This window comes from Ornithorhynchus anatinus, chromosome 1 (genome assembly GCF_004115215.2).
Source record: "Ornithorhynchus anatinus isolate Pmale09 chromosome 1, mOrnAna1.pri.v4, whole genome shotgun sequence".
In the NCBI taxonomy this organism is placed as follows: Eukaryota; Metazoa; Chordata; class Mammalia; order Monotremata; family Ornithorhynchidae; genus Ornithorhynchus; species Ornithorhynchus anatinus.
Window position 1 is genome coordinate 186219327 of NC_041728.1, and position 14084 is coordinate 186233410.

The 14084-nt window shown below is 52.7% G+C and overlaps 1 protein-coding gene across 4 annotated transcripts in view; it reads right to left on the minus strand.

Moving 5' to 3' along the window:
- Positions 1-5585, minus strand: part of SLC15A2 (solute carrier family 15 member 2) — a 28256-nt gene extending 22671 nt beyond the window's left edge. For all 4 annotated transcript variants that reach the window (XM_029072079.2, XM_029072062.2, XM_029072072.2 and 1 more), the window contains exons 1-5: positions 5439-5585; positions 4962-5049; positions 3652-3793; positions 2368-2460; positions 1376-1475 (exon numbers count right to left, since the gene is read on the minus strand). In XM_029072079.2, coding sequence (XP_028927912.1) covers positions 1376-1475; positions 2368-2460; positions 3652-3793; positions 4962-5049; positions 5439-5543 — 528 coding nt within the window. In that variant the 5' untranslated portion in view covers positions 5544-5585. The remainder of the gene's footprint in view (positions 1-1375; positions 1476-2367; positions 2461-3651; positions 3794-4961; positions 5050-5438) is intronic.
- Positions 5586-14084: the final 8499 nt, after the last annotated feature.

Below are 14084 nucleotides of genomic sequence, written 5' to 3' on the forward strand. Positions count from 1 at the left end.
CTTTTTCAGCTCTCCATCCAGTGGCTGTGTGGGTCTTCTGCTGTCTCTCATTCTCCTCACGTGTCCCCACCCAACATAGCTGTGTTAAGGTGAGCAGAGCTTCCATGCTGGGAGATTGACTACATTCCAGAACTTCATTGTTTGTGATCTCGACCTGCTATTTGATATTAAGTCCGGCCTGTAAGCAAAGCCGATGGAATTGCTCGAGGAGCCGGATGTGGTGTGGGTGTGAGGCCTGGTCTCTCGGCTGTCAAGAAGTTTAGACAGCCACAGCTAGAACTCCGGAGGCATTTTATTTGACCTGGAGCCTGACATGACACTGATACCACACTCCGATAGTCCCTCAAATAATGCTCAGGCCTCCTCTAGTCGGTCCTTGTCCAGTATTACATCATTGGTCAGTGGGCTGCCTAAGTAGCGGAATTCTGTCACAGTCTTTAGCTCTGCATTGTAAATTAGGATTCTTTGTTGTGTATGGGTTCCCTAGTGCAGGATGATATGTCACTTCAGTTTTCTTTAGACTTATCATGAGCCCGGAGCCCCTGGCTGATTTAGTGTAGCGGTTTACAATCGCTTGCATTTCTTCTTGCCTTTAGGTCATAGTCACCTTAGAAGCAGCACGGCCTAGCGGAAAAAGACTGGACCTGTGAGTTAGAGGACCTGGGTTCTAATCCTGGTTCCACCACTTGCCTGCTATGAGACCCTGGGCAAGTCACAACTTCTCTGGGCCTCAGGTCTTTCATCTGTAATATGGGGACTAGGACTACTACTACTACTCCTACTTCAACACAGCCCGCACACTTCACTCCTCTAATGCTAACCTCACTCTATCCCGATCTCATCTATCTCAACATTGACCTCTCGCCCAAGCCGGGCCTCTGGCCTGGAACACCTTCCCTCCTCATAGCTGATCGACAGTGACTCTCCTCCACTTCAGAGCCTTACTGAAGGCACTTCTCCTCCAAGAGGTCTTCTCCAACTAAGCCCTCTTTTCCTCCTCTTCCACTCCCTTCTGCATCGCCTTGACTTGTTCCCTTTAATTCATCCCCACCTCCCAGCCCCTGGCACCTATGTCCATATCTGTAATTTATTTATTTATTTTAATGTATGTCCTCATCTCTAGACTGTAAGCTTATTGTGGGCAGGGAATGTGTCTGTTATATTGTTATGCTGTACTCTCCCAAGCGCTTAGTAGAGCCCTTTGTACACAGTAAGCACTCAATAAATACAATTAACTGACTGACACATAAACACAGACACACACACTGTAGACTGTAAGCTCCTCATGGGCAGGGAAAGGGTCAGTCCAGGGCTCTGTACACACTAGACATTGGTTGACTGATTGATAGCGGGGAAGGGACCAGACATCTCTTACGTGCTCTTCCTCAAACTGGTCTCCCCCGAAAGCTGCCACACAGGGTTTGATGCCACCGGTGCCCAGGGCAATGAGGATGAGGCCGGTCATGGAGAGGAGCCTGCAGGGAGAGATGAGGGTGCTGTGTGGCCGTGGACTCTTGGCGAGGCAAGGCTGGAAGCTGAGCAGCACAAGGTTTGGTGGGAACCTTGGATGAATGCCCCTCACTCCACTCCCAGGGCTTAGCACATGTACACAGTGCCAGGGTGGAGGGAACCTGGGAGCCAGGCAGAGCCCGGGGTCCCACCGTCTGTGATGTCCCCTGCTCCAGACACTGCTGGACTGAATGCCACCACCATGGGGTGGACGGGGAGTGATGTCAGACATGGGGCAGAGTTGTCAGATACGGGGAAGTGATGTCAGACAGGAAGCGGTGATTTCAGATGAGGAGGGGGTTGGTGTTTGACCTGGGAGAGAAAGGCTGTGCAAGGAGGAAATGTGCCAGGAAGGGCAAGGGACAGGCAAGAAAGCTCTCTGCAGCTTGCCCACTCAACAAATGGATGGCCTTCCCCCTGGCTCCCTCTCTCTGCTCATCTTAAACCTCCCTTCTCCTTTTCTCTGCTCCTGACCCGTCCCTGCCCTCCCCAGCCTGGAACTCCCTCCCTTCCCAGACCCACCAGACCACACCCTGCCCCAGCTCCAGCCCACCCCACCCCCCAACATCCCACCTCCTCCCTCCAAGATCCCTCTCCCACTCCCTACCCAAACCCCTAAATCTGTCTGTAGGTCTCCCCAGTAGATTTGAAGTTCCTGCAAATTCCACTCAAGCACTCAGCACAGTGCTCGGCCTGCCGCACACTCTCAGTACATACCACTGATTGACGAACTCTGAGGCCTGGAGGTCTCTGACCTCTGGACCCCTAGGGTGGCACTGGGAGTGCTGGGGGCAAGGTGGAACAGACCGGCACCACGGGGTGTGGGGATGGGAGGCTCAAGTTGGGAGGGTTACTCACGTGTGGACCATGACTCCACCGATGGGGGGCACCGCGCCCAGGGCCTTGACCACATGCCCGGTCACATACACCACAGACAGGTAGATGATCGTCCTGTGGACAGCAGCCAGTCAGCCACACAAGGGTGGAGGGGATGGGTGGGGCGGTGCAGAAGGAGGAGAGGGGACAGAGGGGGCAGAGGGCACGGATGGGGTGGAAGGCAGTTTCCTGGAGATCACCTGCCCCTGGCCTTGAACACCGCAGCTGAGAGACCCTAAGAGGGCATCTTTGTGTCTGTCGGTGTGTGCATCCCTGTGTCTGTGTGTGCACACCAGTGTATGTATGTATGTGTGACAGAGAGAGAGAGACAGAGGAGAGAGAGGGAGAGAGGTGAGAGGAAAGAGAGTGAGGGTGAAAGAGGAGAGAGAGGAAAGAGAGAGAGAGAGAAAGAGAGGAGAGAAAGGGTTTTCTCTCTTCCCCTCTCCCTTCCCCCTGTGGGTGATTCCCTCCCCATCAGCTGCATGGGAGCCCAGGCCAGAGGTTGGAGAGTCAATCCAGAAACCTCTATGTCCAGCCACAATAGCCCAGCTGACAGGCAGCCTCCGTCCCCACCCCCACACCTCCTCACCCCACTCCAAGCTGAGATGAAGGCTCTGAGTCAAATGTCAAAGCTGGGGGGATAGGGGTGGGGGCAGTGGGAGAAGGGTCCCTGGAGACATGGAACCCTTCCCTCCCTCTCCCCACCCCCGCCCCTGGGCCCCTGGACCTCTGAGCTCCCAGCCTGACCATGCTGGGGAGTGGGAAAGGGCCTGGTCAGGAGGAGCTTAGGCAGGGGGCAGGTCCCTGGGAGTGGGGTGGGGCTGGAGGCCCACCCTCTCAGCCTGGGCCCAAGGCCCGGGTCTGGCTCCAGAGAGCCGCGGCCGGAGGCGGGAGCTGGGAAGAGGGCGGAGGGCCGAGGCTGAGAGATCCCGGGGCCCGGGGCCCAGAGATCCCTTGGAGACAGGCTAAGGCGCCAGGATTCTGGGATCCTTCAGTCAGGAAGACAAGACTGAGAGCCAGTGGCCAATGGCCCCCCTTGCATAGGGTGCTCTCTCGCCGGAGCCTCGGGGGCTGGAGCCTTTGGGCTGCCAAAGTTGGAAATGGGGCTCACTAGGAGGGAGATGTCCAGACATGGAGGGGTGGGGCTCATGGAGGGCCTAAAGCCCGAGCCAGGCCCCTTTGGGTCGAAGCTGGTCCTGAGCTCTCTGGCCTGGCTGCGTCCGGGGTCCCGGTTGGAGGTGGGAGATGGGGCGACCCCCTTCTCACTTGAATTTTCCCAGCCAGGAGTCCGCCAGGAGGGCTCCAAGGACGGGAGTGAAGTAGCAGAGGCTGCTGAAGGCGTGGTACACGGCTGTGGATGTGTCCTCACTCCAGCCCAGGAAGTGGAGGAAGTACAAGGTGAGCACGGCTGCAGTGGGAGAGAGGCCGGGCCGGGGGGTCACCGGCATCCCCGCGGACCCTGGGACCCTCTGCCCGAGGCCCTGGGGACAGCCAGAACCCCAGCCCACTGGGTCACGGAACCTCGCTGGGCCTCCATTTCCTCATCTGTGCAATGGGGGCATCCCACCTCGCTTGTCTGCCCCTCTAGACTGTAAGCTCCCTGTGGGCAGGGAACTTATCACCACCTCTGTCATAGTGTCCTCTCCCAAATGCTTAGCCCAGTGCTCTGCACATAGTAAGTGCTCAATAAATACTACTGATCGATTGACAGATTGAGGGTAGGATGACAATATTGACACAGAAGCATTTTCACAATGTAAAAGTGGCACCTGCTTCCCGGAAGAGCCTTGTTTCTGGGACCTTCGATTGCCCAGCCGAGCCACCGGACCCATGGCCACAGCCCAAGGCCCGTGTATACTCCCAAGGAGACACACACACCTCCTTCCTCAAAGGTATGTGCCCTAAGCAGACCCCTCCCTGACCCATGTACACCCGCACAATCTCTCTCCCTCTCCTCTCTTTTCTTTTTTCTCCTCACCTCCATCTCCCCTATTCCCCAAGCAAATTTTCCATTCTTACTCCCAATTTCCCAGTTTTCCTGCAGCCTGATTTCTCTCAGGCAGTGGGCTGCTGAACTGGTCTCCTGGAAACCAATCCCACATAAGAATAGTAGTGGCAATGATAATCGCATTTTAAAGAGCTCACTCTATTCCAAGCGCTGCATTGAGCACTAGAGTCGAAAGAATCAAACATATTCCATGCTCTACATGAGGCTGACAGGCTAAGCACAGGGAGAACAGCCAGCACCTAGAACGGTGTTTGGCACACAGTAAGCGCTTAACAAATACCATCACTATCATTATTATTATTATTATTTTATCCCCACTTTACAAAGAAACTGAGGCACAGAGAAGTGAAATGACTCGCCCAAGGTCACACAACAGGCAAGTGTCAGAGGCGGGATTTGAACCAGGTCCTCTGACTCCCAAGCCCGGGTTCCTTCCACTAGGCAACACTGCTTCTGACCCGAGGAATCGGAGGAGTTGGGGAGGGCGGTGGGCGTGGGGGTGAGGGGAGACTCAGCCCATGGGAAGAGGAACCGGGGTCGGGGGCAGCGGAGAGTGGAGGACAGAGACCTTTCATGCCATAGTAGGAGAAGCGTTCACAGAACTCGTTCACGACAATGAAAAGGACGCTCAGCGGGTAGTTGGTGCCCCGGATTTTCTGAGGGAACAAAGGGAATGGGGGTAGAGGTTAGAGCTGCCCAACCTACCCCCAGCCGACTCCCAGACCTGCCCCTACCCCTTCCCCCAGACCAACCCACACCCAGAGCTGGCCCTGCCCCAGCCCCAGAAGACCCCAGAGCTGGCCCTGCTTTAGCCCGTCTCTGCTCCTGCCCCTGTTCTCTGTCCCATCTGTGCTCGGCCCTTGCCCACTGCTCTGCCCACTGCTCCGACTCCCTGCGCTGCCCCTGGCCCCTGCCCACTGCCCACTGCCCAGCCCCTCCTCGCCCGGTGACCCCTGCTCTCCCTGCCCCTGGTGGGGGAAGCGGAGTCAGGGTGGGCAAGGGGAGGGTCCGGGGAAGGGGGTCCGGCGAGGGGTCGGACGCTGACCGGGGTGGGCTTGAGCGGGGGCCCGGGGTCCGGGGGCCTTGGGTGGCCCTGGGGCGCGGTGGGCACGAGCGTCTCCTGGGGCTCGTCGGTCGGGGACGGAGCCATGCCGAGCCGGACCACCGCTGGACGCCGCGGGCCGACTCCGGCCCGACCGGGGAGAAGCGGCGGGGGGCGGGGGGCGGGGGCGGGCCGGGGGGAGGGCCCGGGGGAGGGGCACAGGACCCCGCCCCGGAGCCACTTAACCCGCTGGACACTGTCCTTCCCTGGGATCCGGGGTCGGCTCAGCCTCAGTCCGGCCCCAGCCCCCTCCCCAAAGAACCCCAGCCCAGCCCACCCCAGCTCTAATCCTTCAGCCGTCCAAGATCCTCCTCTCTGATCCGAGCTGCAAGGTGTGTTTCGACAAACAACTCCAGGGAGAACTGTACCTGCAGCTGGAGGGATCAAGGATAGATTTCATAGAGCTTCCCACAACGGGATGGAAAATCGGGGAAGGGGACAGGGGAGGAATCGATCGATCGATCGATCGATCGATGGCCTTTACTGAGCAATTACTGAACTAAGCATTTGAGAGATGACAATAAAACAAGCCGGTAGACACATTCCCTGCCAGCAACCAGTTTACAAGGAGGAAACAGATATTAAAGTAATTTACTGATCTGTACATAAGTGCTGTGAGGCTGACATGGGGGGGAGTATCGAGTGCTTAAGGGGAACAGATCCAGAGGCATCGATGACACAGAAAGGAGGAGTAAGGGAAAAGAGGGCTTAATTATGGAAGGCCTCTTGGGGAAGATTGGAGAGTGATAGTCTGTTGTATATGACAGAAGAGGGGGGAGTTGGGCGAGGGGTTGGCAGAAAGATAGATGAGATCGGGGCACAGTGAGCAAGCCGGCGCTGCAAAAGTGAAGTGTGCAGGCTGGGTTGGAGTAGGAAATTAGGAAGGTAAATTAGGAGGGGGCGAGCTGATTGAATGTTTTGAAGTTGATGGTGAGGAGTTTCTGTTTAATGCAAAGGTGGATGGGCAACCACTGGAGGGTCTTGAGGAGTAAGGTGATATGGACCGAGCTTTAATGAAAAGTGATTCGGGACTGGAGTGGGGACAGACAGGAGGCGGGGAGGTCACCCAGGAGGCTGATGCAGTAGACAAGGTGGGATAGAATAAGTGTATGGACCAGCATGGAAGAAATTTGGATGGAGAAGCTGATTTCAGTGATGTTGTATAGGTAGACAGGATTTGGTACTCTTTAATGTGTGCACTGAATGAAAGATGAATCTATGAAAATGTCAAGGATATGGGCTTTTGAGACTGGAAAATGGTGGTCCGGCCTACGGTGATGGGAAAGACAGGGTCAAGACAGTATTTGGTTGAGAAGATATACTCATTCCCTTGGTGAACTCATTTGCTCCCAGGGCTTCATCTATCATCTCTGTGCAGATGACACACAAATCTACATCTCCTCTCCTATTCTCTCCTCCTCCCTCCAGGCTCGTATCTCCTTCTGCCTCCAGGACGTCTCCACCTAGATGTCTGTCCGCCACCTAAAACTCAACATGTCTAAAACTGAGCTCCTTATCTTCCCTCCCAAACCCTGTCCTCTCCCTGACTACTCTGTCACTGTGGACAGCACGACCATCCTTCCCTTCTCATAGGCCTGCAAATTTGATGTCGTCCTTGACTCAGCTCTCTCATTCACCCCACACATCCAATCCGTCACCAAAACCTGCCAGTCTCACCTTCACAATATAGCCAAGATCCGCCCTTTCCTCTCCATCCAAAATGACTATCATGCTGGTACGAGCTCTCATAATATCCTGACTGGATTATTGTGTCAGCCTCTTCTTGGATCTCCCTTCCTCCTGTCTCTCCCCACTCCAGTCTATTCTTCATTCCGCTGCCCGGATCATCTTCCTGCAGAAACGCTCTGGGCATGTCACTCCCCTCCTCAAAAACCTCCAGTGGTTACCTATCAATCTTCGCGTGAAACAAAAACTCCTCACTCTTGGCTTCAAAGCTCTCCATCCCCTTGCCCCTTCCTACCTCACCTCCCTTCTTTCTTTCTACTGCCCACCCCGTACACTGTGCTCCTCTGCCACTCACCTCCTCACTGTCCCCAGTTCATGCCTATCCTGTTGTCGACCTCTGGCCCACGTCCTACCACTGTCCTGGAATGCCCTCCCTCCTCACCTCCGCCAAATTAACTCTCTTACCCTTTTCAAAGCCCTACTGAGAGCTCACCTCCTCCAAGAGACCTTCCCAGACTGAGCCCCCCTTTCCCTCTCCTCTCTCTCCCCTCCCCCCCAACCCTCTGCCCTTCCCCCTTCCCCTCTCCTCAGCAATGTACTCATTTGTATATATTATTTGTACACATTATTTATTATCCTATTTATTTTGTTAATGAGGTGTACATCCCCTTGATTCTATTTATCTTGATGCTGTCTTGTTTTTTGTTTTGTTCTGTTTTGCTTTGCTGTCTGTCTCCCCCATTTAGACTGTGAGCCCATAATTGGGCAGGGATTGTCTTTATCTGTTGCCGAATTGTACATTCCAAGTGCTTAGTACAGTGCTCTGCACATAACAAGCGCTCAATAAATACTATTGAATTAATGAATGAAGATGAGGAGTTCTGCTTTAGACACGTTAAATTTGAGGTGTCGGCAGATGTCCAAGTAAGGAAGATAGGAGGAAATGCAAGACTGCAAAGAGAGAGAGCAGTGCTGGAGAGCTAGATTTGGGAATCAACCTCATAGAGAGGTTAGTTGAAGTCATGGGAATTAATAATTAATTAATTCATTCATTCAATAGTATTTATTGAGTCCTTACTATGTACAGAGCACTGTACTAAGCGCTTGGAATGTACAAATCGGTAACAGATAGAGACAGTCCCTGCCCTTTGACGGGCTTACAGTCTAATTGGGGGAGACGGACAGACAAGAACAATAGCAATAAATAGAATCAAGGGGATGAACATCTCATTAAAACAATAGCAAATAAATAGAATCAAGGTGAGGTACATCTCATTAACAAAGTAAATAGGGTAATGAAGATATATACAGTTGAGTGGACGAGTACAGTGCTGAGGGGATGGAAAGGGAGAGGGGGAGGAGCAGAGGGAAAGGGGGGAAAAGAGGGCTTAGCTGTGAAGAGGTGAAGGGGGGGTAGAGGGAGCAAAGGAAAAAGGGGAGCTCAGTCTGGGAAGGCCTCCTGGAGGAGGTGAGCTTTAAGTACGGTTTTGAATAGGGGAAGAGAATTAGTTTGGCAGACGTGAGGAGGGAGGGCATTCCAGGACCACAGGAGGACGTGGCCCAGGGGTCAACGGCGGGATAGGCGAGAACCCATTTTCCGAGGAAGTGGGTGTAGATGGAGAATAGAAGGGGACCCAGAACCAAGCCATGAGAGACCCCCACACACACTTAGCAGGTGGAAGGCAGGGGAGGAGCCCCTGAAAGACACTGAGAATGAGCAGCCAAAGAGATGAGGAGAACCAGAAGAGGACACTGTCAGTGAAGCTGAGGTTTGGTAATGTTTCCAGGAGAAGGGGGTGGTCCATAATGTGGAAGACAGCCGAGAGGCCGAGGAGGATTAGGATGGAATAAAGGCCATTGAATTTGGCAAGAAAGATGTCACTGGTGACCTTTGAGAGAGCATTTTCTGTGGAGTGGAGGGAGCAGAAGCCAGATTGGAGGGGGTCCAGGAGAGAATTGGAGGAAAGGAAGGGGAGAAATCAGGTGTAGACAACTCGCTGAAGGAATTTGAGAGGAATGGTGGGAGAGGGGGCAATAACTGGGAGGAGTCTGTGGTCAAGGGAGGATTTTTTTAGGATAGGGAGATGCGAGCATCTTTGAAAGCTGTGGGAAAGAAGCCACTGGAGAGTGAGTGGTTGAAGGTGGCGGTGAAGGAGGAAAGAGCATCCAGGGATGGGCTGAAGGAGATCCTGTCCAGGACTTAAGGGTGAAAACAAAAGCAAGATCTGCAGAGCCAGCCCACATTATTCCTGACTTTTCTTCCCGGGTGGGTGGGAGGTGGGCTCTGGCAGGGTTGACAGGAGACTGGAGGCAGCAGGCCCAGCCCAGCTCTGCCCTGCCGCAGCCCTGCAGCGCCAGCCCCACTGCAGCCCCAGGCCCACCGCAGCCCCGCAGCCCAGCCTCGCTGCAGCCCCAGCCTCGCTGCAGCCCCGGCCCCACCACAGCCCCAACTCCAGCCCTCTCCAGCCCAGCGGGGGACCGGGGTCTTGCTGCTTCAGTGGCTGCCTGGCCCCCTTTGGGACCAAAGTCCGGAACCACCACCCCGCGTGCCCTGCCGGTTCTGGATGGATGGGCCAGGGCGGGAAACTCCAGAGAAAATCCTCCATGCTCCACCCTGTCATCCCTTCACCTTCCCTTCCCTGTGTTTGCATGTGAGACATCACGTGGGTGTTTTGCATGTGAGACATCACGTGGGTATGTGTGTGGGTGTGTGTGTGGGTGTGTGTGTGTGCATGTTAGGGGAAACTCAGATCCCCAAGACACATGAATACTTGTACCTCTGCACAGATATGCCTGCATAATGAAACACAGTGTAGGCTTCTGGAGGGGAGGGGACATGGACCTTGCTCCTGCGCGCACACACACACACACACATGGAATAACCAGGAGGCCTAGGTCAGTTCCATCTCCCAGTGCTTCACTCCAACCCCACTGTTGCATACATTCAACCTCTCGTGCTACTGTGTTGATTCATTCATTCATGCATTCATACACTCAATTGTATTTAGTCATTTACTCAACAGTATTTATTGAGCACTTACTGTGTGCAGAGCATCATACTAAGCGGTTGGGAGAGTACAATACAGCAATAAACAGAGTTTACAGTCTGGAGGTGGGGAGACAGATATTAATACAATAATCCAGAGAAGCAGACATGGCTCAGCGGAAAGAGCCCAGGCTTGGGAGTCAGAGGTCATGGGTTCTAATCCCAGCTCCGCCACTTGTCAGCTGTGTGACCTTGGGCAAGTCACTTAACATCTCTGTGCCTCAGGTACCTCATCTGTAAAATGGGAAGTAAGACTGTGTGCCCTACATGGGACAACCTGATTACCTTATTACCCCTCCTCCCAGCGCTTACAACAGTGTTTGGCACATAGTAAGCACTTAACAAATGCCATCATTATTATTACTATTAATACAAATAATTTACAGATAACGTACATAAGTGCTCTGGGGGTGGGAGGGGGGAAGAATCACCTTGATTCTATTTATCGTGATGATGTTGTCTTGTTTTTGTTTCGTTCTGTTTTGCCGTCTGTCTCCCCCGATTAGACTGTGAGCCCATCACGGCAGGGATCGTCTCTATCTGTGACCCAATTATATATTTCAAGCGCTTAGTACAGTACTCGGCACATAGTAAGCGCTCAATAAATACTGTTGAATGAATGAATGAAAGAACAAAGGGAGCAAATCAGGGCAATGCAGAGGGAGTGGGATATGAGGAAAAGTGGAACTTAGTCTGGGAAGGCCTCTTGGAGGAGATGGGCCTTCAATAAGGCTTTGAAAGGAGGGGGAATATTATTGTCTGTTAGATTTGAGGAGGGAGGGCATTTCAGGTCAGAGGCAGTCATGGGTCAGGGGTCTACAGGGAGATCAAGGCCCGGTGAGAAGGTTAGCACTAGAGGAACAAAGTGTGTGGGCTGGGTTGCAGAAGAAGAGAAGCGAGGTGAGGTAGGAGGGGGGAAGGTGGTGGAGGGCTTACTAGAATACTTTTATTTAAATAGCCGGTTTCCATCTGTAAATGTAAAAGTCTGTCTCCCTTCTTCAAAATATAGATTCCTCAAGGGCGAGGATCGTGTCTCACAGCTCCACTGTACTTTCCCAACTGCTCGGCACAGCTCTCCGCAAAGGGAAAGGGCTAAACGCCTCCCACTGACTGTACCCCTCTCGCTGCTCAAGCGTACAGACCTGAAGGGCAGGGAGCAGCACCACCTAGTGGGAACATCCCAGCCCTGGAAGCCAGAGGACCTGGATTCTAATTCCACTCCGCCATTTGCCTGTTGTCTTATCTTGGTCGTCACTTCACTATCCTGTGCCTCAGTTTCCTCATCAGTAAAATGGGGTTTCAGTGCCTATTCACTCTCCTATTTAGACTGTGAAACTCACGCGGACTGTGTCCAACCTGATTAACTTTGTACCTACCGCAGCTAGAGACATAGTCCGCACTTAACAAGTAGCATAATAATAATGTCTTCTTATTCTATTGTTTTCTGCCTAGTGCTTAGTACAGGGCTCTGCAGGCAGAAGATGCTCCATAAATACTACTGATTGCTTGAGACACAGAGACTCATAGACACAAAGGCGCAGAGACAGAGAGATTCCGATACAAAGACCAGGTGGCAAAAGCAACGTATACATAGGTTCACACTCACATTCATTCATTCATATTTACTGAGCAGCGTGGCTCAGTGGAAAGAGCCTGGGCTTCGGAGTCAGAGGTCATGAGTTTGACTCTCGGCTCTGCCACTTGTCAGCTGTGTGACTGTGGTCAAATCACTTCACTTCTCTGTGTCTCAGTTACCTCATCTGTAAAATGGGGATTAACTGTGAGCCTCACGTGGGACAACCTGATTACCCTGTATCTACCCCAGCGCTTAGAAGAGTGCTCTGCACATAGTAATCGCTTAACAAATACCAACATTATTATTATTATTATTACTATGTGCAGAGCACTGTACTAAGCACTTGATGGAGTACATTACAACAATAAATAGACATATTCCCTGCCCACAATGACTTAGAGTCTAGAGGGGAGGAACCAGACATCAATACAAATAAATAAAATTACAGATATGTACTTGAGTGTTGTGGGGCTGGGAGAGGGGAAGAGCAAAGGGAGCAAGTCAGGGCGACAGAGAAGGGAGTGGGAGATGAGAAAAAGCGGGGCTTAGCCTGGAAGGGCCTCTTGGAGGAGATGAGCCTTCAACAAGGCTTTGAAGTGGGGACAGTAATCGTCTGTTGGATTTGAGGAGGCAGGGCCATCCAGGCCAGAGGCAGGACGTTGCCTAGAGGTCGGTGGTGAGACAGGCAAGATGGAGGCACAGAAAGAAGATTAGCACTAGAGAGGAGTGAAGTGTGTGAGTTGGGTTGTAGATGGAGAGAAGTGAGGTGAGAAAGAAGGGGGCAAGGTGGTGGAGTGGTTTAAAGCCAATAATGTGGAGTTTTTCTTTGATGTGGAAGTGGATGAGCAACCACTGGAGTTTTTTGAGGAGCAGGGCGATATATCCTGAATGTTTCTATAGAAAAATGATCCAAGCAGCAGAGTTAAGTATGACTGGGGTGAGGAGGGACAGGAGGCTGGGAGGTCAGCAAGGAGCCTGATGCAGTAATCCAGGTAGGATAGGATGAGTGTTTGTATTAATGTGGTAGCAGTTTGGATGGAAAGGAAAGGGTGGATTTTAGCGATGTTGTGAAAGCGGGACTGAAAGGACACACACAAACGTACACACATATATTCTCACTCTTGTCCGAATGAGGCTGGCGCCTCTCTTAGACCTGGTACTGCTGGCTCAGGTGGAGGGGAGAGTCAAGGGGTTGGGATGGTCTGTGCTGGTTCTCAGGGGGAGAGTCAGTGATGGAGAAGGGAGAGTCAAGGGTGTTGGGTGGTCCGTGCTGGGTTACCGGGGAGAGCCAGAAACAGAGAAGGGAGAGGCAGAGGTGTTGGGTGTTCCAAACTGGGTCACTTGGGGAGGGTCAGGGATAATAATAATAATAATGTCGGTATTGAGCGCTTACTATGTGCAGAGCACTGTTCTAAGCGCTGGGGTAGATACAGGGTAATCGGGTTGTCCCACGTGAGGCTCACAGTCCATCCCCATTTTACAGATGAGGTAACTGAGGCACAGAGAAGTCAAGTGACTTGCCCACAGTCACACAGCTGCCAAGTGGCAGATCTGGATTCGAACCCATGACCTCTGACTCCCAAGCCCGTGCTCTTTCCACTGAGCTACGGGAGAGTCAGGGGTGTTGGATGAGTCACTGAGGGAGGGTCAGGGGTGTTAGATGGTTAGAGAAGCAGCGTGGCTCAGTGGAAAGAGCACGGGCTTGAGAGGCAGAGGTAATGGGTTCGAATCCCGACTCTGCCAGCTGTGTGACTGTGGGCAAGTCACTAAACTTCTCTGTGCCGCAGTTCCCTCATCTGTAAAATGGGGATTAAGACTGTGAGCCTCATGTGGGATAACCTGATTACCCTGTATCTACCCCAGCGCTTAGAAGAGTGCTCTGCACATAGTAAGTGCTTAACAAATACCAACATTATTATATTATTATTAATAATCATAATAATAGTAACAATGGCATTTGTTAAGCATTTACTGTGTGCCAGGCACTCCACTAAGTGCTGGGGTGGATACAAGAAAATTGAGTGGGACACAGACCCTGTCCCACGTGGGGCTCATGGTCTCAATCCTCTGGGTAACCGAGGCCCAGAGAAGTGAAGTGACTTTCCCAAGGCCACACAACAGAAAAGTGGCAGAGCTAGAATTAGAACCCATGACCTTCTGACTCCCAAGCCCGTGCTCTATCCACTATGCCATGCTGCTCCCTAACCACAAGTCAGATATTCTATAAGGCAACTAGCACCCGGTGCCTGTGTTCCCAGAAATTTTGTGGCCTGGGGCAGAG